The sequence below is a fragment of the Carcharodon carcharias genome, chromosome 22 (genome assembly GCF_017639515.1).
Source record: "Carcharodon carcharias isolate sCarCar2 chromosome 22, sCarCar2.pri, whole genome shotgun sequence".
Lineage (NCBI taxonomy): Eukaryota > Metazoa > Chordata > Chondrichthyes > Lamniformes > Lamnidae > Carcharodon > Carcharodon carcharias.
The window spans coordinates 58,570,329-58,597,919 of NC_054488.1; the positions used below are offsets into that span (position 1 = coordinate 58,570,329).

The following is a 27,591-nucleotide window of genomic DNA, read 5'->3' on the forward strand; positions in this document are numbered from 1 at the left end:
TTTTAACTCTCAGTATCCATCCCTGACTTTCAACATAGATTGACTGTTCCTGCATTAATTCTGCTTTTACTTGATCAAAACTTTTGTTCTTCTGCATGCAGCAAATTAAGTGAGACTTTCCGCAACTTCGCTCTCAAGTGTGGTAAGCAAAATTGCACCTTGGAGCACTACCTTCCAACTATAAGTTGGCTCATCTCCAGTTATTACCATTGATAAAACAGAGCTCCTTCCTCAGACAAAGGGCCAAGTTTTCCTGAAGTCACTGCTGCCTGCTGCAATACCATTTTGCAGCTATTGGCCACCTTCCTGTATTTCACCTAAGTTACCATTTCTCATAGCTAAGTTTAGAAAGCAAGTGTCAGCAGGCTATTCACCTGTGGGGGCATTGCAGCTAAGCCTGAAACTGCCTTTGCTGAATGTTCACAAATACATGATTGAATTCTGCATTGTCCCAGGATCTTTGGCAGATTTTCCCACCACCCAACTAAGTGACTTGCATTGCTCTCCTGATTGAGATTAGATAACTGATCTATATACCTTGGTGCGATACTGGACACCATACTCACTGATTAAGTCATCAGGCAAACCATAAGTTTTCTTTTCTGCAGAGAATATGCTCCATTTAGCTTTTTGAAACCACAAATACTGCAATCTGGTTTTCGGTCTCTGTTCTAAGCCTCCATCAGAACACCAAATTTTCTTCCATCGTTATGAGGATAGTTAGCTCTTTGAACTGAACTTGAAAGAAACTATAATCTCTAAGATGCGCAAAAGCCTTAAGCTTTCTTGTCCAGTGCCAAATATTATTCTCGGGTCTCAACAAGGGCTCTGTTCCTCATTCTTTCAAGGTTAAAGCCCTATTTTTGGAAAAGACTCCAGATCTAGGTAGATGTTGCCTCAATCAATTTTCAAAAAATTCCTGTTGGGAGATCTGCTACAAGTATTGCTCCGCTCCCACAGAGTCTCCCTCATCCTTAAAATTATGAAATAACATAATACACCTGTGCTGTGGGCATTCTCTAACACTGAGATATTTGTTCTTGTTGTTTACTACATGTGAATTAATCAAAGATCTCTATAGTACAACTAACAACTAGCATTCCCAAGGTCATCAAAACGTTTACCACGGTCTTAATTTTCATGAAATTTATTTTTTCCTCCTGGCTATTTTCCTTTTACTATATATTTATTCAATAGCAACAACATTATAAATTTATTTGACAAATTTACTTCGAAAGCCATTTAAGGCACTTTACATGAGCGTTATCAGACAAAAGTGGACGCTGAGACAAAGAAGGCGATATCAAGAAGGGTTATCAAAATTTTGATTAAAAAAGGTGGGTTATAAGGAAGATCTTAAAACAAGAAAGTGTTTTGGAAAGGCAGAGACGTTTAGGAAGTGGATTACACAGCTGGCATCTGATTGGCCGAAGGCATAATTGCCACTGGTGGGGTAAAAGTAGAGGGTAATGCAGTTGAGGCCAGATTGGAGAAATGCAGGGTTCTTGAAGGATTGGAATACAGTAATGGTGCAGGATAAAGCTCTGAGATGCTATCAGAGTGAGAATTTTAAATTGGTGGGGTTGGGGGACATGGAGCCAATGCCAGTGAGCAGAGGGACCAATGGGTGATTGAAACAGTGATAGTGATAGTACAGGATAGGATATGTGGGCCGCAGCATTTTGGATGAGCTGAAGTTTATGAAGGTAGAGAATGAGAGGCTGGCTTTAGTTGAATCTGGAGGTGGATGATATTACAGAGATGGAAATGGGATATTTTTATGATGAAGAGAATATTGCGTTGCAAACTAAGCTGAGAGTCATATAGTACACCAAGATTGCTAACAGTCTTGTTAAACGTGAGAAAGCATCTGAGCAGGGAAGTGAAATCAGTGGCAAAGATGTGAGTTTGTGGCAGGGGCCAAAAACAATAGCCTCATTCTTTCCAATGTTTAATGAGAGAAAACTGGACTTAATCTTGTTTGTCCTGCCCAAGTGCATCACCTCACACTTATCCAGATTAAATTCCATTTGCCACTGATCAGCCTATCTGACCAGCCCGTCTATATCCTCCTGTAATCTAAGGCTATCCTCCTCACTATTTACCACCCCACCAATTTTCGTGTCAACCGCAAACTTACTGATCAACCCTCCTACATTCAAGTCCAAATCATTTACATATACCACAAACAGCAAGGGACCCAACACCGATCCCTGTGGAACCCCACTGGACACAGGCATCCAATCACAAAAACACCCCTCGACCATCACCCTCTGCTTCTTGCCACTCAGCCAATTCTGGATCTAATTTGCCAAATTGCCTTGGATCTCATGGGCTCTTACCTTCATTATCAGTCTCCCATGCAGGATCTTATCAAAAGCCCTACTGAAGTCCAAGTAGACTATGTCAAATGCATTGCCCTCATCTACACACCTGGTCACCTCTTCACAAAATTCAATCAAATAGGTCAGACATGACCTCCCCTTGACAAAACCATGCTGACTGTCCTTGGTTAATTCCTGCCTCTGCAAGTGTAGATTAATTCTGTCCCTTAGAATTGCTTCCAATCATTTCCCCACCACTGAGGTTAGACTGACTGGCCTGAAGTTCCCTGGTTTGTCCCTTCCTCCCTTCTTGAATAATGGTACCATATTGGCTGTCCTCCAGTCCTCTGGCACCTCTCCTGTGGCCAGAGAGGTTTTGAAAATTATTGCCAGCAACCCTGCTATCTCCTCCCTTTCCTCACTCAACAGCCTGGGATACATTTCATCCGGGCCTGGAGATTTATCTATTTTTAAGCCTGCCAGACCACTTAGAAACACCTCCCTTTCTATGCTAATTTCTTAATTATTAATTATATCACAGTCCTTCTGCCTGATTTCCATACCCACGTTGTCCCTCTCAATTGTGAGCACAGACACAAAGTATTAATTTAGAACCCTACCTATGTCTTCCTGCTCCCCACACACATTACCACTATAGTCCTTAATGGGCCCTACTCTTTCCCTAGTTATCCTCTTACTCCTAATGTACTTGTAAAATAATTTTGGATTTTCCTTTATTTTGCCTGCTAGTTTTTTTCATGCCCCCTTTTTGCTCTCCTAATTTCATTTTTAAGTTTCCCCCCTACATATTCTATACTCCTCTAGGGCTTCCAATGTTTTGAGCCCTCGGTATCTGCCATAAGGCTCCATTTTTCTCTTTATCCAATCCTGTATAGCCCTCGACACCCAGGGTTCCCTGGATCTGTTGGTCCCACCCTTTGTCTTTACTGGAGTATGTTGGCCCTCTCCCTATTCCCTTCTTGAATGAGTCCCACTGCTCTGATGTAGATTTACCTAAAAGTAGCTGCTCCCAGTCCACTCTGGCCAAATCATATCTGATCTTATTAAAATCGGCCTTCCCCCAATTTAGAACTCTGATTTCTGGCCCATTCTTGCCCTTTTCCATAACAACCTTGAGTCAAACGGAGTTATGATCACTATCTGCAAAATGCTCCCCCACTGTTACCTCTCCCACTTGCCCGGCTTCATTCCCTAAAATTAAATCCAGGACCGCCCCCTCTCTTGTAGGACCTTCTATGTACTGGCTTAAAAAGCTCTCCTGGAAGCATTTTAAGAATTCCGCTCCCTCTAAACCTTCCGCCCCCTCTAAACCTATCATACTGTGACTAACCCAACTAATGTTGGGGAAGTTGAAATCCCCACTATTACTATCCTATTATTTTTACACTTCTCTGAAATGTGCCTACATGTCTGCTCTTCTATTCCTCTCTGACTGTTTGAGGGCTTATAGTATACTCCCAGCAATGCAATTGCTCCTTTTTTGTTTTTCAGTTCTATCCAAATGGCTTCATTTGAAGAGCCTTCTAAGATGTCATCCCTCCTTACTGCTGTAATTGATTCCTTGATCAATATTGCGATACCTCTTCCTCTTTTACCTCCTTCCCTGTATGCCTGAAGACTCTATATCCTGGAAAATTGAGCTGCCAATCCTCTTTGAACCATGTCTCTGTGACAGCAATGACATCATACTTCTGTGTTAATTTGTGCCATCAACTCATCTGCTTTATTTGTCAGACTCCTTGCATTAAAATAAATACCATCCAACCTTGCCAAACTCCCTTGTGCCTTAACTGACCTACAATTTCTATGCCTTCCAGACTCACTTGTTCTCTTTTCTAATTTTGGCTGCACATCTCCCCCTGCTCAACCTCCTCTCAGGATCCCATCCCCCCCACCAAGTTAGTTTAAACCCTCCCCAACAGCACTAGCAAACCTCCCCACAAGGATGTTGGTCCATTCCAGTTCAGGTGCAACACGTCCATCTTGTACAGGTCCCACCCTCCCCCCAGAAATGGTCCCAATGCCCCAGAAATCTAAAGACCTCCCTCCTGCACCATCTCACCAACCATGCATTCATCTGGACTAACTTCCTATTTCTATACTCACTAGCGTGTGGCACCGGAAGTAATCCAGAAATTACTACCTTTGAGGTCCTGTTTTTTAATTTGTTTCCTAGCTCCCTAAATTCTGCTTGCAGGACCTCATCCCTCTTTCTAGCTGTGTTGTTGGTACCAATATGTACCACGATCTCTGTCTGTTTGCCCTCCCACTTTAGAATGCCCTGCAGCCATTCAGTGACATCCTTGACCCTGGCACCAGGCAGGCAACATACCATCCTGGAGTCAAGTCTACGGCTGCAGAAACGCCTGTCTGTTCCCCTTACTATCGAGTCTCTGACCAATATTGCTCTTCCCCTATTTTTCCTCCCCCCACTGTGCAGCTGAGCCACTCAATGCCATGAGTGTGTCTGCACTCCCCAGAGGAACCATCACTCTCACCATTTTCCAACACAGAAAAACGGTTCTCAAGTGAGATGCACCTTGGGGATTTCCTGACTACCTGCCTGACACCTTTTTTCTGACTGATGGTCACCCATTCCCTCTCTGTCTGCACTTCTGTAAGCTTTGGGATGACCACGTCTAAAACTCCGAAACTCGGAGCTCAAGTAGTTGCAGCTGGTGGCACTTCCTGCATGTGTGGTTAGTCAGAGCGCAAGGAGCGTCCAGGACTTCCCACATGTTGCAAGCGGTACATAACATGGGACTGAGCTGCCCTGCCATGCCTCTAGTTGAAAAAAACACTTAACATTAAATACAATGAAAAAAAGTTAAATTATTTATCTACTTAAATTAACACTAGAACCTTACCTTTCCTTAGCTTAATCTATTTTAAACTGGTGAAAAAATCTGGAGTTTTAGTAATGATTGTTGTTTCAGGGATAAATATTGGCCAGGACATTGGAAGAACTCCCTGGCTTTTTGAATAATGTCAGCCTCAGAATGCAGGTGGAGCCTCAGTTTAACATCGCATCCAGAAGATGCCTCCTTTGACAGTGCAGCACATCTTTGGTACTGCACTGGAGTGTTAACCTAATTTATATGCAATAATCATCACACCTGCTCCTTGATAGTGTTACATAGGGAGCCTACTTGGTGGGTAGATGTTGATATATGTGAGACCTAACTAACTTCAGCTTGAGTATTGTTGAAAAAAGAGACATGGCTAAGCTTTTCGTCTTGTACTCATTGAGACACCCGCAAGAATACCAATGGCCCAATCAGCCCGTGGTTGCAAAACTCGAAACACAGTGTCCAACATTAGATGTGATTCTGCGACTGGATAACATTTGCTAAATAATCCTCAATATGCTCAGAAATACGCTGACAACCAATTTAAGAATGTCAGTCGGGCTCACAATGTGGCAGCTTTGTGTGTATTGGGAGCTACATATATTAATGCACAGGGCCCTGTTCTTTGCAGATATTGAGCTTGTTTCAGCTAAACAAAATAAGTGACAGCCATTCACTGACTCATTCCTCAGGGCATTACCTTGACCAATCAGGAATTCACCAAGGCTCCTTTGACAGCACCTTCCAAACCCACAACCACTACCATCTAGAAGGATAAGGGCAGCAGATAGATGGGGACAACGCCACCTGGAAGTTCCCTTCCAAGTCACTCATCATCCTGACTTGGAAATATATCGCCATTCCTTCACTGTTGTTGGGTTAAAGTCCTGGAACTCCCTTCCTAACAGCACTGTGGGTGTACCTATACCACATGGACTGCAGCAGTTCAAGAAGGCAGCTCACCACCACCTTCTCAAGGTCAACCAGGGATGGGCAATAAATGCTGGCCCAGCCAGTGAAGCCCACATCCCATGAATGAATTTAAAAAAAGCTGCCTAGTTTAAATTTCAAACAATGCTTGACAGTTAACTGTCAGCCACCATCGCTGGTGCGTTCTCCACGGCAACACCACTTGGCAACCAATCCGCACTCTCTTCACATATAGCATAAATTGTTTTCCCCCTTATATTGGTATCCTTGCAAGTGTCCTGATGAGTGCAAGATGAAAAGCTTAGGCATGTCTATTTTTCAGCAGTACTCAAGTTCTGTACTTCCAAACAACTAACTTCAGCTTCTTGCAAGAAAGGCCACCTCTATGTAAAAGATTGGAAGACCTATTTTCCCCTTTCCAAAGCTTTTAAATGTTGTTTAGTTTATTATATTCCAGTTCAAGCGTCTTTCTAAGGATTCTCTTATGAGCATGCTTTATGTTGGGAGTACAGCCTCAGATGGAGGTATCTGACCCTTTTTTAAAAGAATATTTTGGATCTATCATGCAAGCAGAAATTAAAAAAGAGTGCCATGTGTGGAGAAATGAGAATTACTACAGCGAGCATCATTTACTTTCTCAATATTTGAACATTGTGCATCCAGAATCAGTTTGCAAACCAACTAATATTAACAATTTTATCTTGCTGCTTTTAGTAAGATATTGTCATCAAATGTAAATTTGTGATTGAATGCAATAATTAAAAGAGATTGTTGCTACTTTCACAGACAATTGCAGAGTTGGAAAGCCAGGTCCACCAACTACGTGAAGAACTTATCCAGGTCAACTCACGGAGAAAGCAACAGCTGGTTGAGTTGGGACTATTACGTGAAGAGGAGAAGCAGAAAGCTTTGCGTGATCATGAAGCTACTGTCAACAAGCTGAAAGCTGAGATGGAAAGGATGAAATTGGAGTTGCAAAAGACAAATGCTGCTGAAATTGAACATGCTGTGGAAAAGGTAGGCTGATTGTTCCTGTGTTTATATTTTCTGACTACAGTGAACATAGTAGATTGTCCCGTTTATACATAAATAATTGAAGATGATGGTACAAGAAGCATGTAATGCAATTTAAATTAAACACTTCCGCAGCAACAACATACATTTATATAGTGCCAGTAATATAACAAATTGTCCCAAGCAAGTTCCCTCTAATTTCTCTTTGTTGTTTGTGGCCTGTTTATTGCACTGTGTGGTCCCTTTAAGGTTGCTGCATGGCCATACGTGCATACATCTTAAAGGGACTGCTTGTCCACAGTCTGTTTGTCCCCTGCAGAGTAAGTTCTGGACTGCTGTACGGTCACACACCTCTGAAGCTTAGAGCAAACATTGGTCGGAAGACATTTCACAGGATTGATTATCGAACAAAATTTGAGGTAGAGCCACATGAAAATATGGCAGGGCAGGTGACCAATAGCTTAGCCAAAGAGTTAGAGTTTAAGGAGTGTTTTAAAGAAAGAGAGAGAGGGAGGGAGAGAAACGGAGAGATTTATGAAAGGAACTTCAAAGCTTATTTGAATTTTGGATTGTGTAGGTGGTCGCTTTTTTTCAGTAGGTTTCAAGTCTTACAATACCATATTACTGATTATAAATAGCTTACATTAGTGATACTTTACTCATTTAAAGGAAAACATTTCTGATTTTGGTCAAGTGATTTGGATTAATATGAGAAGGGGAAGATAGGAATTTTAAGTTGTCCATTTTGAATTATTGTTCTTTCCTATCTCCCTTTTCCCAAGGACTGAAAAAACATGCTACTGAAAAGCCTCTGAATGCGATCAACTGTTTAAACTCCACCTGTGAAATTCACTGAAATAGATTATTAATATTTAAAAAGTCAAAAAGTTGAGTCTGATTTAGCTAGTTAAATATCAAGTGCTTGCAGCGTTAAGGACAGTATTTTATGGTATCTTCTTCACAACAGTCAAGTAATATTCAAACAGAAGAGTAGGGAATAATTTTCTTTGCAACTTGAAATAGCCAGTGATACTATTGTTTAGCTGTAACTATGAAGTGCATTCTGACCTGAGCTTCTTAAGTCTATAGAGTTCACTATAAAGTGGCATGACCCACTACTATTTTCAGTCCCCAAAGCTTTAGATTTTGAGCCTTCCTGGCATGACTTCAGTTTCTTGCAATAGAAGATATCATGTGAATGTATCAAGGATTTATTTTTATTAGAGTTGAGTGATTTATCTGCCAGGATAAATCGTTTCAAAGTTGATGGGTTGAAGTCATGTGTCAATAGGCAATGAAAATCTTTTCTCATGAGAAAAGTTCAACCACTTGAAACTATTTCAAAGTGAATCTGATTGAAGTGTTATGTGGTCTCCAACTTCTACAGACATTGTAAACATATAAATTGGAGTTCAAAATAGCCATTGTGTCTGTGATGAGAAATGCTGACCAAGGGAAGAACTAAGAACATAACATCGCTGGCTAAATAAATGTTTTTAAAAAAAAACTAAGTATAAAAGTTTTGGAATAAAAAAGTCAGCTTTTTTCTGTTAGTCTTCCTAAAGCAATCATGCCCAGTGGATGACCAGAACTTATCACCAGCCTCCAACAATACTACAGTGGAGCAGTCGCTGGACAGCATATTCTCTTGTTGTTTCTCTCAATCTTTTCCCCAACTTGGGAAATATCACTATCCCAATAGAGTTATAAAATGAAGAACCCGTGTTTCCTAATGCCAGCTGCTCCAATGTACTCCACCATCCAATGGCAATGTATTACAGTTTATTCATTGATGTAGTTTGCGTTAGAAGCATTAATGCACATCTGGTATTTATAAATGAATAATATTTCTGAATGATTTGAAACATCTTGTGAGGTTTTCTTGCATTAAGCAGTACTATTTGCACAGTTTCTGCCTGTACTCTTGAATCCTTTTCAAACTGCAACTACTTTTTATACGTTAATCTTTCTTGGCTATTTCAAGTTGCAAAGAAAATTATTCCCTACTCTTCTATTTGAATATTATTTGACTGTTGCAAAGAAGGTACCTTAAAATACAGTCATTAATGCTGCAAGCACTTGACACAATGACAATTTACTGTGGGTCACACAGGTGGAGTCTTGCAGTTGGGACTTCATTTGAGATATCCAACAATTAAGGAAACAAAAGAGAAGGATACTGGGGAGGACATAGACCTGAATTGGTTGAGGGAGAAATGAGAGATATTATCATGAATAGTTAGTAAGCTAAAGCAAGACAAAGTGCGATAGCCTGATGGGATACGTTAAAGGACTCCAAAGGAAACGGGAAAAGAAATAGCAGAGGCCTTAGAACTTTTCTTTTAGGGTTCTTTGAGAGTGGATGTTTTCCATGGAACAGGAGAGTGATCAGTGTAATACCCATTTTCAGAAAAGGAGACATAGCTATCTCAGGTAATTACAGGCCAGTTAGTTTAACATCTGTGGTAGGGAAGATTTTGAAATCTTTAATTAAAGTTCAAATTAAATATCTATTTGAGGAGAAAAAAATTAGATGCAGATTTTTGGAAAAGAAGATTATGTTTGACAAACCTTTTGAGGAGATGACGGTTAAATGGAATGGGAGAACAGCAATAGTAATGGTGTAATGAACTATCAGAAAATCCTTGACATGTCACTATACCATAGATTACTGGAAGAAATTAAGGGATATGAACTTAGGGAGAGAGAGACGGAAACAGAGCGTAGGAATTAAGTACCTTTGGACAAAGAACTATTTTGAGTATCAGCTGGCACGAGAGTCAGGAAGGGAAGTTAATCTCCCTGCAGTTTAGAGGGAATGGGTACAAGGAAGATGGGTCTCATGGAGGAGATGAATTTGAAAAGGTCATCAGGGAGATGGAATTAGAGAAGAATGTTGGTACAGGATTAGTAAACCAGGGTGGGGAGGTTTGGCTTGTTTGAAATGGTGAAGTGAAGGAAGCAGCAGAGGTTTACTGAATGGAGGGTCTCAACCTTAATGACAAGGTAGTCCATGAACTCCTTGCCCTTCTTGTTGGAGATGAAGCTAGAGGAATCGTAGGAGAAGATTTTAAGGTAATGGAGTAAAGAAGCAAATAGTGGGTGGTTTTGGCCTAATAGCGCTTAATGTGATCCAGCCAGATTGATGGCTAAATCAGTTGTGCACTGGACATCCTTTGAGTCTGTGAGCTTTGTAGTTGAGGGAGTGAAGATAGGGGCCAACTAGAGGGAAAACTGAGATGGGAGAGTGTGAAGATTCTTTTGGAAAAATTTACATGAAACATGGATGATAGAGAGTGGTTTAGAAAATCAACAGCCCCAGAAGGATCATTGTGATTCACAAGGATGCTGCCTGGTGTGAAAAAATACAAATACAGAAAAAGAGTTGGAAAACTGGGGCTGTTTCCCTTAAAACAGTGGGAATTATGGGGTGATTTGAATTATGGGTTTAAAAAATGAAGAAATGGGACCAAATGGGAACAATCAGCCAGTATCAAGTTGTTTACATTATGAAGTATTATGGTCAGCTCTTAAAATCTGTTATGATTTTGGTATATATGTCTTCTTTTCCTGACACAATGAACACTGCTGGTATGAATGACTTTTTGGAGTTATTAAGGATCACAGAGTGTGTTCTACAAGTGACAAGCTTCCCCTACATCAGAGCAAATGAGAAACTTGTGTATGCACACCCTATGATTCTCCAAGCAATAAACTGGCTAGAAAAATTGTGTGCAGTATGCAGGTGAATGTGGGAAAAAATTGTATTTACATAGCACTTTTTACAAACTCAAATGCATTATACGGTATTTTTGAAGTTTTGTCACAGTTATAATATAGGAACTGTGACAGCCAATTTGCGCACAGCAAGTGCCCACAAGCAGCAATGTGATTATGACCAGATAATCTGCTGTAGTGGTGATGTTTGAGATGGAGCTCCCTTTCTGTTCTTTAAAATAGTGATATGGGAGCTTTTCTGTCTGCCTGAAAGTACAGATAGGCTCTTGATTTATTTCTTTGCTGGAAGAAGGCACTTTGGCAGTGCCACACTCCCTTGGTACTGCATTGGGAGTGTACAACTTGAATTATATGTTGAATTTCCAGCTTAAAGGTGGAACATCCTGTTGGCAGCATGGTGTGCTAAAATTATCTCTTGTAGAGTGAAGGAGCCAAGTTCATACAGGTATGGTTGCCAACTCAAACTACTTCTGAGATTGTGTCTTCAACCATGAGTATGTTAATTCAGCTCTCAAATTCAGATTCATTAACTCCTCCAATACCATTCCACTGACGATGGTCTTGTCACTTGTTGTTTAAACAAAGGTATTCCAAACATAATTGCACTAAAAGAAATTAACATTAATCTTAATTTTTGTTCCTGAGATTTTACAAGGGGTGCTTGATGATACCTCATTGAAGTTGTGTAGATCTCAGGTAAAGAATTTTTCTACGCACTATCTGTGCAAAATCCTAAACACATTTATAATTTTAGTGTGTCGAGGAAACCTTCCCTCCAGCGACCTAAAAACTAATGGAACAAACCAAATTGGTGGCTTGTGGATTCTAATGCTGACAGCCTTCTTGCCATGTCTACCAGGGTTTCTCAGCTGCCAAGTGCCGAGATTTCATCTGTTTCAGATGCAGTTACATTGGTTTCATAGTTTGCCAGTGTGAGATTTGAACTCCTGATCTTGGGGTTACAAACCCAGTACCATAACCACTTGGCTATTTAGGCCAAGCCCTGCCGAGATTTCATGATGAAGTTTTCCAGGAGCAAGGTGAATGGTTTTAGCAGTTAAACTGAGCACTGTTCGTTACAGCAAATATCTCAGGATGAGGCATTCTTTCAAGGACATCTGTTGTTGATTATCTTGGTATGTGCCTGTTGAGTTGCACCCCACTTGCTGCATTCCACATGTGTGCACATTGTCTAAATTAAACCTTAAATTACATGATGTCTCTGCTCTCACTAATAAAATATGACAGAAAAGCAATGAAGTGGAGCATTAGCATAACTACCTGGACCCAGTCAGGTTTAATTAAAATAAAGTGGATACCTTTCAGTTACTGGAGCAAAGTGATCAAAGTGTTTTTTCAGACTGAGGTGGGAATGGGCTCCTTATGGCTTTGCATTGTGCACCCTGAAACCTCACCATCCATACACTGCCAGTCAAATTACTTTGGTTGTTCTGGCTACACAGTCAATTGTGCTTTTACTCAAACCTTCTTGAAATTTGAAAATCTGCCACACAGGGTTCTTCACTCTGTCTAAATTCCTTGAATTTTGTACCAGAGTTTCATGTCCTAAGTAAATTTTACATACCTTAAACTGGGCCCTAACAATACCATTACTGTCAATGTTATTCAGATGGAAAAAAGACTTGTATTTATATAGCTCCTTTCATGACCTCAGTATCTCAAAGAGTTTTACTATCAGTGAAGTACTTTATAAGTGCACTCACTGTTGTGATGTAAGAAACATGGCAGCCAGCTTGGGCAAGCAAGTTCCCACAAATAGCAATGTGATCATGACCAGATAATCTGTTTTTCTCAGTGATGTTGATTGAGGGATAAATGTTGGCCAGAACACCCAGGAGATTGCATGCCGACATGTCTCATAAGAACAGGACGTAAGAAATAGGAGCAGGAGTAGGCCATTCAGCCCAGTTACTGGAGCAAAGTGATCAAAGTGTTTTTTCAGAATGAGGTGGGAATGGGCTCCTTATGGCTTTGCATTGTGCACCCTGAAACATCACCATCCATACGCTGCCAGTCAAATTGCTTTGGTTGTTCTGGCTACAAATCAGGATTACATTTTTATCTTGTGATTTAATTTCTGCTATGTAAAATCTTCACAGATAGTTACTGCTGCAAGCCAAGACTCAGTTGGTGGCACTCTAACCTTAGTCAGATTGTTCCAGGTTCAGCTCCCACTCCAGAGGCTTGAGCACACTAATCGAGGTTAACTCCAGCATAATACTGAGGGAATGTTGCACTGTTGGAGGTGCTGTCTTTCGGATGAGGCATTAAACCGAGGCCTAGTCTGCTTTCTGCAGTGGATGTGAAAGATTTCATGGCACTATTTTGAAGAAGAGCAGGGGCGTTCTCCTGAGTGTCTTGGCCAACATTTATCCCTCAATCAACATCACTGAGAAAAACAGATTATCTGATCATGATCACATTGCTTTTTGTGGGAACTTGCTTGCCCAAGCTGGCTGCCATGTTTCTTACATCACAACAGTGAGTGCACTTATAAAGTACTTCACTGATAGCAAAACTCTTTGAGATACTGAGGTCATGAAAGGAGCTGTATAATTACAAGTCTTTTTTCCATCTGAATAACATTGACAGTAATGGTATTGTTAGGGCTCAGTTTAAGGTATGTAAAATTTACTTAGGACATGAAACTCTGGTACAAAATTCAAGGAATTTAGACAGAGTGAAGAACCCTGTATGACAGATTTTCAAATTTCAAGAAGGTTTGAGTAGAAGCACAATTATTTTAACAAGAATGCAGCTGTTTTCAAAGGATGAGAGAGTACCATATTTGAAATATGAGGTAGCCAGAGTCTAGCTGTTCTGGTTTTATTTCTAAAACACCAGTCTTTCAGTCTTTGGGTTTTCTTTTCCAAGATGTGCTGTCACAGGAGAGAAAAATTGTGCATGCACAATAAAATTCTTCTCGCTGTACTGGCACCATTGCATGTAGTCAGTCCAGTTATTAAATGTTTATTGTAGCATTCAGTGTCCTGAATTTGAAGGGTTTTTTCTAAGCACAATTGGTAAGGTGTTTTTCATGGTTGGTGGCCTGATGGTAGTCATCTGATCCCTAATATCTATCAATTATCAATTTTCCTGCTCACTGGGGGAAGGAGGTAATAGATATCGATCTTACTAATTTAGCAGGAGAGTACCTGGAATTAGTTCATACTGTCTGTGTTCAAACTCCAGTTTCAAATATTCAAATGTTAATGTTGCTGAAATACTTCTTCCTTACATAGTGTATGATGTGCAGCTCCAGTTCTCAGCCAAGAACTTGAAACTGTGCCATAACTTACTTATTAATTCCTTCAACTGAATCCTTAAAAGGTAGCGCAAGACTGATTTCCTGTCAAATGCTGTACTTGCATAGCATGGATCAAAGAGAAACTGAACTTATTGCTGCTTTTGTAACATCTTTCATGGCAACACTCTGTGGTCCCATGTGTAATATTAAGTGCTGCAATTATATGGTATTCAGTGACTGGTGCTTCTGTGTCACCACACTGGAACCAAGAGATTAATATCTAATATGGATTACACAGGTAAACTGTGCAGATATATGGTGGCCTTTAGGTAACCCTTTTAACTACAGTAGTATAAATCAATAAAAAATTGTTTACAGTTGATGAGGTATCATATTGAAAGAAAGAATTGTGTTTATTTAGGACAGCCCAAAGTGCTTTACAACTAGTGAAGTGCAGTCACTGTTATAATGTAGGAAATATGGCAACCAATTTGTGCACGGCATGTTCCCTAAAATGGAAATGTGATAATGATCAAATAATCTGTATTTTTTAATAATAATGAAGGATAAATATTGACCAGGACATGAGTAATAGCTCCACTGCTCTTCTTCAAAATAGTGCTGTAGCATCGTTTGTGTCCACCTGAGAAAGAGACAAAGCCTCTGTTAACGGCTCATCTGAAAGATGAAACCTCCTGTCAGCGCATTACTCCCTCAGTACTACAGCGGCGTGTCAGCGTAAATCTTTGGGCTTCGGTCTCTGGAGTGGGAATTGAACCCCCAACCTTCTTACTCAGAGGTGAGAGTGCTACCCACTGAGCCACAGCTGACTCTGTCATGTCTTGAATTACTGGGCATACAGGTCCTTTCAATGTCCACTGAAGGCCTTTCAGCTTATAGTTTAGAAAGATATCTATTCATGCGGATATTTAAAATAAATAACATACCCAATAAACCTCTGTGTACCATTAGTTACTTTATTGGTTAAAAAATGAGTGTTGGAAGAGAGAGTTTGCAGAAAAGCACTGTTCAAGACATCTAATAGGGTACAAATGGTACATAGTGGGGAGCATGCGGGCATGATGAACTGGAGATAATTGGACACAAGCATACACCAGCAGTTTCTGCATGATGACTTTTTTATATTAACCTTCCCACGATTTAAACCCCTTGATCTTTAGGAAATAATCTGTTTATATATTTTTAATTATATAGCATCTTTTAATTGTTTTTGGTAATTATACTTGTTTTTCTTAAATTAGATTTTCTACATCAAGTGTCAGAATAGGATAAAAAATGGCAACACAATGTTCTTTATAATTCAGCAATGGAACACACACACACACACACACTGCTCAATGTGAAATAAACTTAGTATTTACTTAAACCTTTAATATTTGGCCTGAAAGGTGCATAAAAGTTGGGGCAGTTTGCAGGGCATCCCAGGGGCTTCTACAGATAAAGATTTTTGAACTTGAACTTTATTCCATTCTCAAAGAACAGGTGTTGAATTTTTGTGGGATCAATGACTTCAGGATAGTAATGGAGTATCAAAAAAGTCCTGACTCTTTCCATTTTTGTAATTGATCTTAACATTAATGAAACCAGTGTCTGACATGTAAGTGCATTGTTTAGGACCCCAATATAATGTATTATCAAGAGTATAGTTTGTATGGGTTCTGCATTATTAAGGAGATGGTAAAGGAAGCAGACTATGTTAGTGTGCTCTAAGGGTTGTATTTCCTGGTAATATACTGAACCGACACATTTTTAAAATTAAGATTTTATAATTTCCTTTTAAACACTTGAGTAATTATATGGCGTCTTGAAGAGTGAAGACAGGATTTTTAGTGAGCGGTGATTAGGTAATAAGGAGCCACAAGTTATGTGTAGCAGAGTTTTTATCTCTCACATGAAGGAGGTTACTGAAATATTAATTGAAAGGCAAAATCCCTGATAATTGCATACCATCCTTATTCTCATTCCTAACTGGTCAAGGGTAAGCAATCCTAATCTCTGGTGTTTCACATTGTAAATGGTTGATGCCACTACAATGTATTACAGCCTGAATTCTGGAATGATTTAGAGGCTGGATAAGGAGAGATTACGAAAAGTGGGCTTGTATTTTCTGGAATATCAAAGATTATGGGGTGATTTTTAAATTACTTTTAGGATTTTGAAATGATTTCTTGGGATAGATAGAAACTTTTTCTGCTCCAGAACAAGGTGACATCATCTTAAAGTAGAAGGCAGGCCATTCAGAGGAGAAGTTAGGATAATACTTATACAAGGAGTTATAGAAGTGTGCAACTCACTCCCACAAAAAGCTCAATAATTTTAAATCTGATTTTTTTGTCAGGCAAAGGAATCAAAAGATATAGAACCAAAACAGGTGAATGGAGTTAGGATGCAGATCAGCCATGATCTCACTTGAATGGTGATCAAGGAATTTAGTAATCTACTCCTGTTTCTATCTTCCTAGGACAGATTATCTGATCATTATCACATTGCTGTTTGTGGTAATTTTCTGGGTGTAAATTAGCTGTTGCGTTCCTACATTACAACAGTGACCACATCTCAAAAGTATTTTGTTTGTAAAGTGCTTTAGGGCATCCTGAGGTTGCAAAAGGTGCTATATAAATGCAACTCTCTTTTACTAAGTGCTGACAGTTTTTTAGGCTGGCAGCAAAGACCTGCTTGTTACTGGACCTTCTGGGCTACAACTTGTCTTAATGGGGCTAGTAAATTTGCCACTGTGGTAGCAGAGGCTTGTTGCCTTGGCAACATCCACGTGCTAATGTATTTATTATCTGACTCCTGATGAAATAATGTAGAATTATGATAATAGTACTCAGCATATACAGTAAGTCCCTGTTTTAGGTCGCTTCACTTTAACGTCACGGATACAATGGGGCCATGTATGGGCACTTAGTGTTGAGATTTCCATTTTAGCATTGTTTTGCACCAGGCCAATGAAGTGTCGTGCAACCCGATTGGTTCCATTTTGGAGCGGTCTCTCCCACTCACTGATCCTTCCACTCACTGACACTGCTGCTTGCCCCCTCTCCTGCTCCCTGATGCCTCCACTTGCTGACCATCCCACTCCCCAACCCTCTCTCTCACCCCCTCTCCTGCTCCTCAACCCTCCTAGATCTTCCTGCTCACCTCGCTCTCCCACTCGTCCCCTCTCCCACTCACCAACCCTCGGGATTGGGAGGGACAGCAAGCAGGAGAGGGGTTGAGCAGGAGAGGCAGCGAGCAGGAGGATCAGTGAGCAGAAGAGGCGGGATTGGAAGGATCAGCAAGCTGGAGAGGTGGGATTTGGAGGATCAACAAGCAAGCGAGGCTGGTTTGGGAGGATCAGCAAGCAGGAGAGGTGGGATTGGGAGGATTGGTAAGCAGGAGAGGCAGCAAGCTGGTGGATTAGCGAGCAGCAGAGGTGCAATTGGGAGGACCAACGAGCAGGAGAAGCAGTGAGCAGGAGAGGTGGGATAAGAAGCATCGGCAAGCAGGAGAAGCAGGATTGGTGAGCAGGAGAGGCGGAATTGGGAGGATCAGTGAGCAGGAGAGATGGTGAGCAGGAGGATCAGTGAGCAAGAGAGGTGGTGAGTGGGAGGATCGGTAAGCAAGAGAGACGGTGAGCGGGAGGATCGGTAAGCAAGAGAGGCAGTGAGTGGCGGTGAGCAGGAGAGGTGGGATTGGGAGGATTGGTGAACAGGAGAGGCGGGATTGGGAGAATCGGTGAGCAGGAGAGGTGGATTTGGGAGGATCAGTGAGCGGGAGAATGAGTGAACAGGAGAGGTGGTGAGCAGGAGGATCAGTGAGCAAGAGAGACTGTGAGCGGGAGGATCGGTAAGCAAGAGAGGTAGTGAGTGGCGGTGAGCAGGAGAGGCGGGATTGGGAGGATTGGTGAGCAGGAGAGGCGGGATAGGGAGAATCGGTAAGCAAGAGAGACGGTGAGCGGGAGGACCAGTAAACAAGAGAGGCGGTGAGCGGGAGGATCGGTGAGCAGGCGAGGCAGTGAGCGGCGGTGAGCAGGAGAGGCGGGATTGGGAGAATCGGTAAACCAGAGAGGCGGTGAGCGGCAGGATCAATGAGCAGGCGAGGCAGTGTGTGTGTGTGTGTGTGTGTGTGTGTGTGTGTGTGTGTGTGTGTGTGTCTCTAAAATGTCCACCAGTGTACAGTCATTCTTTGCTTAGCATTATAGTTGCATTCCTGAAAAGTCCAACTTAAAATGAAACATTAAGCAAATCAGCTTTTCCCATTATTACCAATGTAAAACTGTAGCTATGTTCTGCACAACCCTTTTGTCACAAAAAGTTGAAATATTGTACATTCTGAAATTCCTATATTTTATATAAATAAAATTTTAAAAATATAAAATAGATATGCTAACTCTTTCTACTTACCTCCTGATGCACCTGCTCAACCCCTCTCTTGTTTGCTGCCTCGCCCCTCGTCGATCCTCCCAATTCTGCCTCTCCCCCTCAGAAAAAAGCAAAATGCTGCAGATGCTGGAAATCAGAAGCCAAAACAGAAAATGCTGGAAAAATTCAGCAGGTCTAGCAGCATATGTGGAGAGAGAAACAGAGTTAACATTTCAAGTCTGTATAACCCTTCAGAGCTGAAGAGATGTGAAAATGTGATGAAATTTATACTGTTTAAGGTGGGGGGTGGGGCAGGTGGAGCTGGATAGAAGGCCAGCGGTAGGTGGGGACAAAGGAGGGCTTGACAAAGATGTCATGAACTAAAGGACAAAGGGAATGTTAATGGTAGTGGTTAGTGCTAAAAAAGGTGCTGATAGTGGCATAAAGGTAAGAAAACAGAATGTGATAATAGCAGAACAAGGGTAGCATTGTGTGAAAGAACAACATGGAAAAAGTAACAAATAGTCCTGTAGGGGATGGGGTGGTGGGAGGGGACAATGTGGGGGAAAAAAAGGTTGGACACAGCTGAGGGCCCTGTCAACCACAGTAGCGGGGAAACCTCGGTGAAGGAAGTCATGTCAGAAGCGCCATTTTGGAAAGTGGCATCATTGGAACAGATGTGAAGGAGACGAAAGAACTGAGAGAATGAGATGGAGTCCTTACAGGAAGAAAGGTGTGAGGAGCTGTAGTCGAGGTAACTGTGGGAGCCTCTCCCCTCACCTCTCCTGCTCGCCGATCCTCCGAATCCTGCCTCTCCTGCTCGCTGATCCTTGCAATCCTGCCTCTCCCACTCGCGAGCGCGCACACACATGCTTCTTCCTGCCACAGGATAACTTCTTCAGAATTACACTCTTAAACTCCTCTACCAGAACCCAGAGGTTAAAAGATCCTTAACCCAAAAAGCACATTATTTGGAAGTGAAAGCTGTACCTGCAGACCAATAGCTGGAAGGCCCCAAGGTGTTTTATATAGTCTGTAAGGAAAATGAAAAGACTAGGATTGCAAAGGGCACATGGTGCAAATTTACTGGGAGGGTGAGAGGAATCTTTACTGGTAAAATAGCAATGATAAACAAGGAGTGCTGAACCTGACAACTTTATGAAGCAAACTTTGAACTTTTCTATCCAGTAATAAATAAAGCCAAGACAGAGTTGAGGCCAGTCGATAGCTCTAGCAGTAGGCGGCTGAGTTCTCAATGTCTATTTACATTTGAAGTTGATTGAAAAAAATCATCATTCATCAGTGACACAGACTCATTGGGCCAAATGGCCACCTCCTTGTTGTAGCATTCTACGATTCTATAATTTTAATGATAATGCTCGCATACTTTGTCCAAATCAGTTGAAATGATGGATTTAACAGTGGTTGTACTTGTTCATCACTGCCTTAGGGATGGAATCATGCTGCAATTAGATGGGGAGCACATGATTGCCCCCATTATCTAGATTCAAAGTACTGCCTTCTGGCTTGATGTTTTTAGAATTATGTTGTCTAATTGGACAGATGTTTGAGGCGGAATCTTATAATTCTACAGTCAACAATCCCATTTAAGGTGTAACTGCTGCCTCTTTTAACAAGCTCATTTGCTACACTGGATCTTAGTATCCAGATTTGCTTTTGTCAACTGCATACAGTCCCAGATTCATAATCTGGTTCTTTGAAGTTGCAGTATTTCTTGTACAATAGTAAAAATGTATTTCTTATACAACAAAGTTACAACCCTAAGCTATCCTAGGGTAATTTATACAGTCATAATACTGATAGACCAACTGTGGCATTGCTCATAGTTACAGCAACAGCTTGTATTTATCTAGAGTTTAAAATGTAATAAAGGAGCATTGTAAAGCAAAGTTTGATAATGAGCTACCTAAGGTCCTATTAAAACAAGCAACCAAAGCTTGTTCAAAGAGGTAGATTTTTAGGACTACCTTAAAGGCAAAAAGAGAGGTAGAAAAGTGGACATTTAGGGAAGGAATTCAAGAACTTTGGGCCTTGGCAGCTGAAGGCATGGTGGAGCAATTAAAATATTTCGTTTTCAGTTATGCTGCTATTTCTGTACCAAAGTTTATTTCAAAAAGCCACTGATGACAAGCAATCAGACTTAAAATTGAAGCCATGCAATAGCTAAATAACAAAATAAAATATTTGGTTTGTAAAAGGGAAAAGTCACATGCTGTTTCATTGATATGGTGGTGGTGCATAGCATTTACAGAAAGGCACATTGACAGCGTAGTTGTGCATGTTTGTCGAATAGTTTAACACACGTGTTGAATAGGTGGTAGCACAGCCAGACATGGGTGAACAAAGGACAATTCCACCTTTCCTCAAATTGCTTATGGGTTGGGTCACTCTTCCCGTACAGGATTTCAATGTGACGTACCCTTTTAAAGGGCAAGATTATCATCCATCTAACATGCGATATGCTGTGTACCACCATCATCAGGTTGAACGTGTCCTTTAAGGCCATGAAACTTAATTCCTGTAAATAAGCACATCCTGAGGTCAGCCAAGAGACTTTTTTTCTTTAAACTTGATTGAAACTCTCATGCTCTTCAAGGACAGAAAAACCAGCAGGGAATGGCTGTCTTTTTGTATCCATAACGAAGCAGGATCCCTGAATTGTGATGGACTCAACACTTTTACATTTACTGGTAAATGTCAGGTTACTGATGTTGAGTTGGATGTTATGCTATTGCAAGGGATAATGCTGAAGATGGAAGACATTGAATTGCATGGAGTATACATCACAGCACAGAAACAGGCCTCAACCCTTCTGTGCCAGTGTTAATGCTCCTCACAAGCCTTTGCTCACTCCTCTTCATCTAATTCTCTTAGCGTGTCCTTCTATTCCTTTCTCCCTTGTGTTTGTTTAGCTTCCCCTTAAGTGATTCCATGCTATTTACCTCAACTACTCCTTGTGGTAACATGTTCCACATTCTAAGCACATTAAAAGATTTGGGTAAAGTTTGTGTGAAATGTGTTCTGAATGTGTTTCCTTCTGATTAGTTCCTTCAAAATGAATGCTTTTTTTCTTTAAGCTTTTGCAGGTAGATAATTAAATTAGTCTCTTTGTTTGCCCACCTTAGCTACATAAATAAATCCGTGCACGTAACAGGGTAGAGAAGGGCAGTTCAGAACAATGGGCTGGATTTTACACTCTCCCACCATCATGTTTGAAGGCATGTAAAATCCAGCGGGTGCCTTTCCATCACCTGCCTGCCTGCCTCCAATCTGTCTGAAATATTACGGAGGTGGGAGAGGTGTCAGGCGGCCTGCCCACCCTTGGACCAATTGAAGCCCTTAAGTGGCCATTAAATTGACCACTTAAGAGCCTCCTCCTGCCCCCTTTCAATATTTCATCCACAAAAGGGGGAGGCCCATATCTGTAGGGGTTGGTATTGGAAACTTGGGAGGGGTTACTTCTTTTGCAGGCCCCCGAGCCTAAAGGAGGCATCTCTACCCACCCCCCCCACATGCCCCCACCAAACAGAAAAGGTAATTCCCCTCCCTAAGGTCATACTCCCCTTTAACTCTCCCTCTGGCTTCTTGAACCTAGGCCCCGACTCCCCTCACAGAGACCCCCAAATGTTGGACATAGCTGGGATCCTCAATGGGTTGGGATTGTCTATAGTCCTAGTAGTGGCCACTGCTTATGGTTGGCGCTGCTGGAACTACAGAACTGTATGCCATCCAATTGGCCAGCAGCTCGCTAAGATGGTACTCCCTTCTCAGACAGGGGTGAAAGCCTCGTCTTAAAGCAATTAACGCTGAGCCTAGTATTAAATTATTGCAGGGCAGCTATTGGTATTGTGGGCAAGCTCCCCCCTTGCCTCATGGCAGGTCCATGGCATTCTGTAAGGTCCCGCTCAATGTGGCTGCATAATTGTTTTCTCTGGGAGGCATTGTGGGGGTTGGATGGATGTGGATGGAAGAGAATGGAAGTGGTAATGTTTTCAATAATGTTTTGAGAGAATGCCAGGGAGGTTCAGGGGCTCTAGACCCTCAACTTAGAAGTAACACCAGAGCAGGAGAGTGAATGAGAGGAGTGTGTCTCTGGAATAGTAACTAAAGCTTAGATTGCTTTATTAAACATTTTATGTAAACAAACAATCCCATATACCATTATTTACAATATTATTCCTGGCAGTTATCTGAGTTAAAGCTCATGTAACATTTTGCCCACCTTAGCTACATTAATTATTTACATACTTATATTGGAAAACACCAAACCCTTAGTTACCTTCAGGGCCATAACAATGACTTCTGGGCTTTGTGTTGTTAGCACTTTTCCATCATTCCATGTGAGGACCACCAAGGGAAATAAACACAGCAAGCCATGACCACATATTTAATAGTCTGTTTTTCTGTCGATCAAAAGAAAGTCTTTGGTTGTTAAGTGTTCCCCAGCTCCAAATTGTGGTGTTCATTAGTGTCAGAAAATAAGCCACCTGAAGCTGCATTCTGGGGTTGTCACGTGCATACTGTGACGCTAATGAAATCTGGAGTTACCATCTGCTACCCAGCTGAGCTCCTTCATTCAGTTGGTAGTGCGATTTCTCTGGGAAATTCCACGTTTCTGAATTCTCAGAGAAGGACAGCCACAAATACCAAGTTTTGCAAGGAGCATTTCAGCTGTGTGGTTATGTCCAAACATTTTCTTTGGTTTGTGTGCTTTAATGTTCGTATTATGTCAAATAAAGAAAGAATTTGCATTTATATAGCACCCTCACAGCCAATGAATTAATATTGAAGTTATCGCTTTATTAGAAAAGGTCATGAGAAAGCAACATGCAAGAAAAATTATGTGAACATCGGAACAGGCGTAGGCCATTTAGCCCCTTGAAACTGTTCCACTACTGAATGAAGATCATAGCTGATCAGCTAACTGACTCCATATGCTCACCCTTGTTCATATCTTTTAATATCTTTGATTAATAAAACATTTTATCAATCTCAGATTAAAAATTAACAATTGATCAAGCACCACTTGTCATTTGCAGAAGTGAGTTCCAAACTTCTACCGCTCCTTGTTGCCTAAATTCACTCCTGAAAGTTTGGCTCTAATTTCTAGATTATGCCCCCTAATCCTAGACTTTCCAATCAGTGGAAATAGTTTCTCTATCTACCATATCTGTTCCCTTTAATATCTTGAAAATTGAATCAAGTGACTTTTTAGCCATCTAAATTCCAGGGAATGTAACCCTAGTTTGGTTAATCTATCCTCATAAGCTAACCTTTGGAGCCCAGGTATTAGTAATTAATGATCTCATAGTGAAGGCGCCCCTAGGTAGCAGTGACCATGTGAAGAAAGGTCATACGGACTCAAAACGTCAACTCTGTTTCTCTCCCTACAGTTGCTGTCAGACCTGCTGAGTTTTTCCAGCATTTTCGTTTTTGTTTCAGAGTTCCAGCATCCGCAGTATTTTGCTTTCATATGATTGAATATTACATTCATTTTGAGGGAGAGAGGAGAGGGTCCAAGACTATGTTTTTAAACTTAAATAAGGGCATTTATGAGGGCATGAAAGCAAAGCTGGCTAAAGTGAATTGCAAATTGGGTTAAAGTATAGGTCAATAGAGATGAAGTGGCAAATATTTAAGGGGATATTTCAGAATAAACAGAATAGATACTTTCCAATGAGTAAGAAAAAGTCCAAAGGACGAACACACCATCCATGGTTAACTAGAATGGTTAAAGATAGTATCAGACTTCAAGAAAAAGTATATCATTGTGCAAAGATAGGTGGAAGGCCAGAAGTTTGGACAGAATATAAAGAACAGCAAAGGATGACTAAAAGGTTAATAAGGAGGAAAAAATTAGAGTACGAGAGAAAGCTAGCCAGAATTATGAAAACAGATAGTAAGAGTTTCTATAAATATTTTAAAAAGAAGTGAGTTAACAAAGTGAGCATTGGGCCTATAGAAAGTGAGTCTGGAGAATTGATAATAGAAAACAAGGAAGTAGCAGATGAATTGAACGGGTATTTTGCAGCAGTCATCACTATAGAGGATACAAGCAACATCCCAGAAGCAGCTATAAATCAGGAAATGGAAGAGAGGGAAGAACTCAGGAAAATTACAATCACCAGAGAAGGGGTACTGAGTAAATTGTTGGAACTACAGGCTCACAAGTGCCCAGGTCCTGATGGACTTCATCCTAGAGCCTTAAAAGAAGTGGCGAGTGAGATAGCCAACACATTGGTTTTAATTTTCCAAAACTCCCTAGATTCGGGGAAGGCCCCATTACATTCGAAGATAGCAAATGTAACTCCATTATTCAAAAAGGGAGGGAGGTGGAAAGCGGGAAACGACAGGCCAGTTAGCTTAACATATGTCACAGGGAAGATGTTAGAAGCTATTATTAAAGAAGCTACAGCAGGACACTTGGATAAGTTCAAGGTAATCAGGCAGCATGGTTTTTTTGAAAGGGAAATCATGTTTTACCAACTTGTTGGAGTTCTTTGAGGAAGTAACATGTGCTGTGGATAAAGGGGAGCTGGTGGATGCACTGTTCTTAGATTTCTAGAAGGCATTTAATAAAGTGCCACATCAAAGGTTATTGGAAAAACAATAAAAGCTCATGGTATAGGGGGTAACATTGGCATGGATATAAGATTAACTGCCTAACAGGAAGCAGAGAATAGGCATAAATGGGTCTTTTTCAGGTTGGCAATATGTAACAAATGGTGTGCCACAAGGATCAATGCTGGGACCTCAACTGTTTACAATTTATATAAACGACTTGGATGAAAGGATGGATGGGATGGTTTCCAAATTTGTTGATGACACAAAGATAGGTAGGAAAGTAAGTTGTGAAGAGGACATAAGGAGGGTACAAAAAGATATAGATAGGTTAAGTGAGTGGGCAAAGATCTGGCAAATGGAGTATAATGTGGGAAAATGTGAAATTGTCCATTTTGGCAGGAAGAATAAAAGAGAAGCATATTATCTAAATGGTGAAAGATTTCAGAGCTCTGAGATGCAGAGGGATCTGGGTGTCTTTGTGCATGAATCGCGAAATGCTAGTATGCAGATACAGCAGTAATTAGGAAAGCTAATAGAATGTTATCATTTATTGCAAGGGGAATTGAATACAAAAGTAGGGAGGTTATGCTTCAGTTATACAGGGCATTGATGAGACCACATCTGAACTACTGTGTACAGTATTGGTCACCCTATTCAAGGAAGGACATAAATGCATTGGAAGCAGTTCAGAGAAGGTTTACCAGACTAATACCTGAAATGGGTGGGTTGCCTTATGAAGAAAGGTTGGACAGGCTAGGCTTGTATCTGCTGGAGTTTAAAAATGTAAGAGGTGACTTGACTGAAACATGTAAGACCCTGAGGGGACTTGACAAGGTGGATGTTTCTTCTTGAGGGAGAATCTAGAATGAGGTGGCTCTGTTTAAAAATAAGGGGTCGCCCATTTAAAATGAAGTTGAGGCAAAAATGTTTTCTCTCAGAGGGTCGTGAGCCTTTGGAACTCTCCTCCTGAAAAGGCGTGGAAGCAGAGTCTTTGAATATTTTTAAGGCAGAGGTGGATAGATTCTTGGTAAGCAAGGTGAAGATAGGTTATCAGAGTAGGTGGGATGCAGATTTGAGGTTACTATCAGATCAGCCATGATATTAAATGGCAGAGCAGCATCGAGGGGCCGAATGGCCCACTCTTGTTCCTTGTTCATATGTTCTGGTAACTCTATACTGCACACCTCCAAGAACAATATATCCTTCCTAAAGTGTGGTGCCCAGAACTGTTCATGGTACTCCAAGTGTAATCTAACTCGGACTTTGTACAGCTGTTGCACGAATGCTACCCTTTTGCATTCTAGATATAAAAGCCAGTATCCCATTAGACTTTTGAATGTTTTCTATACCTGTTTATGACATTTTAATGATTACATACCTGGATCCCACGTCTCTTTCAACTTCCACTGTTTCTAACTTCTCGCTATACAGACCATGCTCTGATCTATCCCTTTTAGGTCCAACATGGATGTCCTTGTGTTGCCGACATTGAAATCCATTTGTCACATGTTTGTCCTTAACCCGTTAGTATCACTTTATACTATTGTTCTTATTGTGCTTTCATCTGCATGACTTATAGGCCTGAATTTTTCCCACATCTGGCAGGCTTGGCGGGAGCAGGTGGGGGGCGGTTGCGGAGCCTTCTGCCGCCTGTGATCAGCTCTGCGCCACCGTTTAACGCAGGCGGGCCAAATAAAGCCTGCCCAACGTAAGACACGAGCCGTAGTGTTCAGCGCTACCTATGTAGGCGGGGGAGGAGGGAGAGTTGGGGCCAGCACTCTTTCGTGTATGCACGCGAAAGAGCGCTTTAATCACCTTGAGGCATGGAACTGCCATGGAGATTGAAGTGCTTTTGAAATAAATAAATGGATTGAAAATGTAATTAAACATGTCCCCTATTGTGACTGTGTCACATGAGATGGGACATGTTTTTATATTTCAGAAAATTTTTCATTTAATTTATAAAAGCTTTAGGAAACCTCATCCTGCTCATGGATGAGGTTTCCTAAAAAACTTGAAGGCCACTTGAACTTTTTGCCTGCCCACCAATCTTAAGGTTGGACGGGCAATGTAAACAATGACATTAATTAATTTGTTAAAGGCTTTAACAGGCCTATCAGTTATCAGCAGGCACGCAGCTAACTCTGTCATGTGCACGCTGACCGAAACATTGCGAGACAGCGCAATGATATTGGGACGCACGCCTGATGTCATTGTGCGTCATTTTACGCGCTGGCATGTTGGGCCCGACCCTGCACGCCAACTGAAAAATCCAGGCCATGATATTTGTCTATCCTTGTATTCTATCACAAGATCTAATCTTTAATAAATATGGTGAATAGGATATTCACCATATTGTAGGATATAAATATCACATCCTGCTAATTCGAGTACCTGCCCATTATCGCTACTCTGCTTCCTGTCACTGAGCTGATTTCTGAACCAGGCAATAATTTGCCTTCAATTCCATGAACACCAACATTAGCTAACAGTCT

The 27,591-nt window shown here is 41.1% G+C and overlaps 1 protein-coding gene across 7 annotated transcripts in view; it reads left to right on the top strand.

Annotated features, from left to right (window-relative positions):
- Positions 1-27,591, top strand: part of cep112 (centrosomal protein 112) — a 425,679-nt gene that overhangs the window by 281,086 nt on the left and 117,002 nt on the right. For all 7 annotated transcript variants that reach the window (XM_041216547.1, XM_041216546.1, XM_041216549.1 and 4 more), the window contains one exon: positions 6,911-7,141. In XM_041216547.1, coding sequence (XP_041072481.1) covers positions 6,911-7,141 — 231 coding nt within the window. The remainder of the gene's footprint in view (positions 1-6,910; positions 7,142-27,591) is intronic.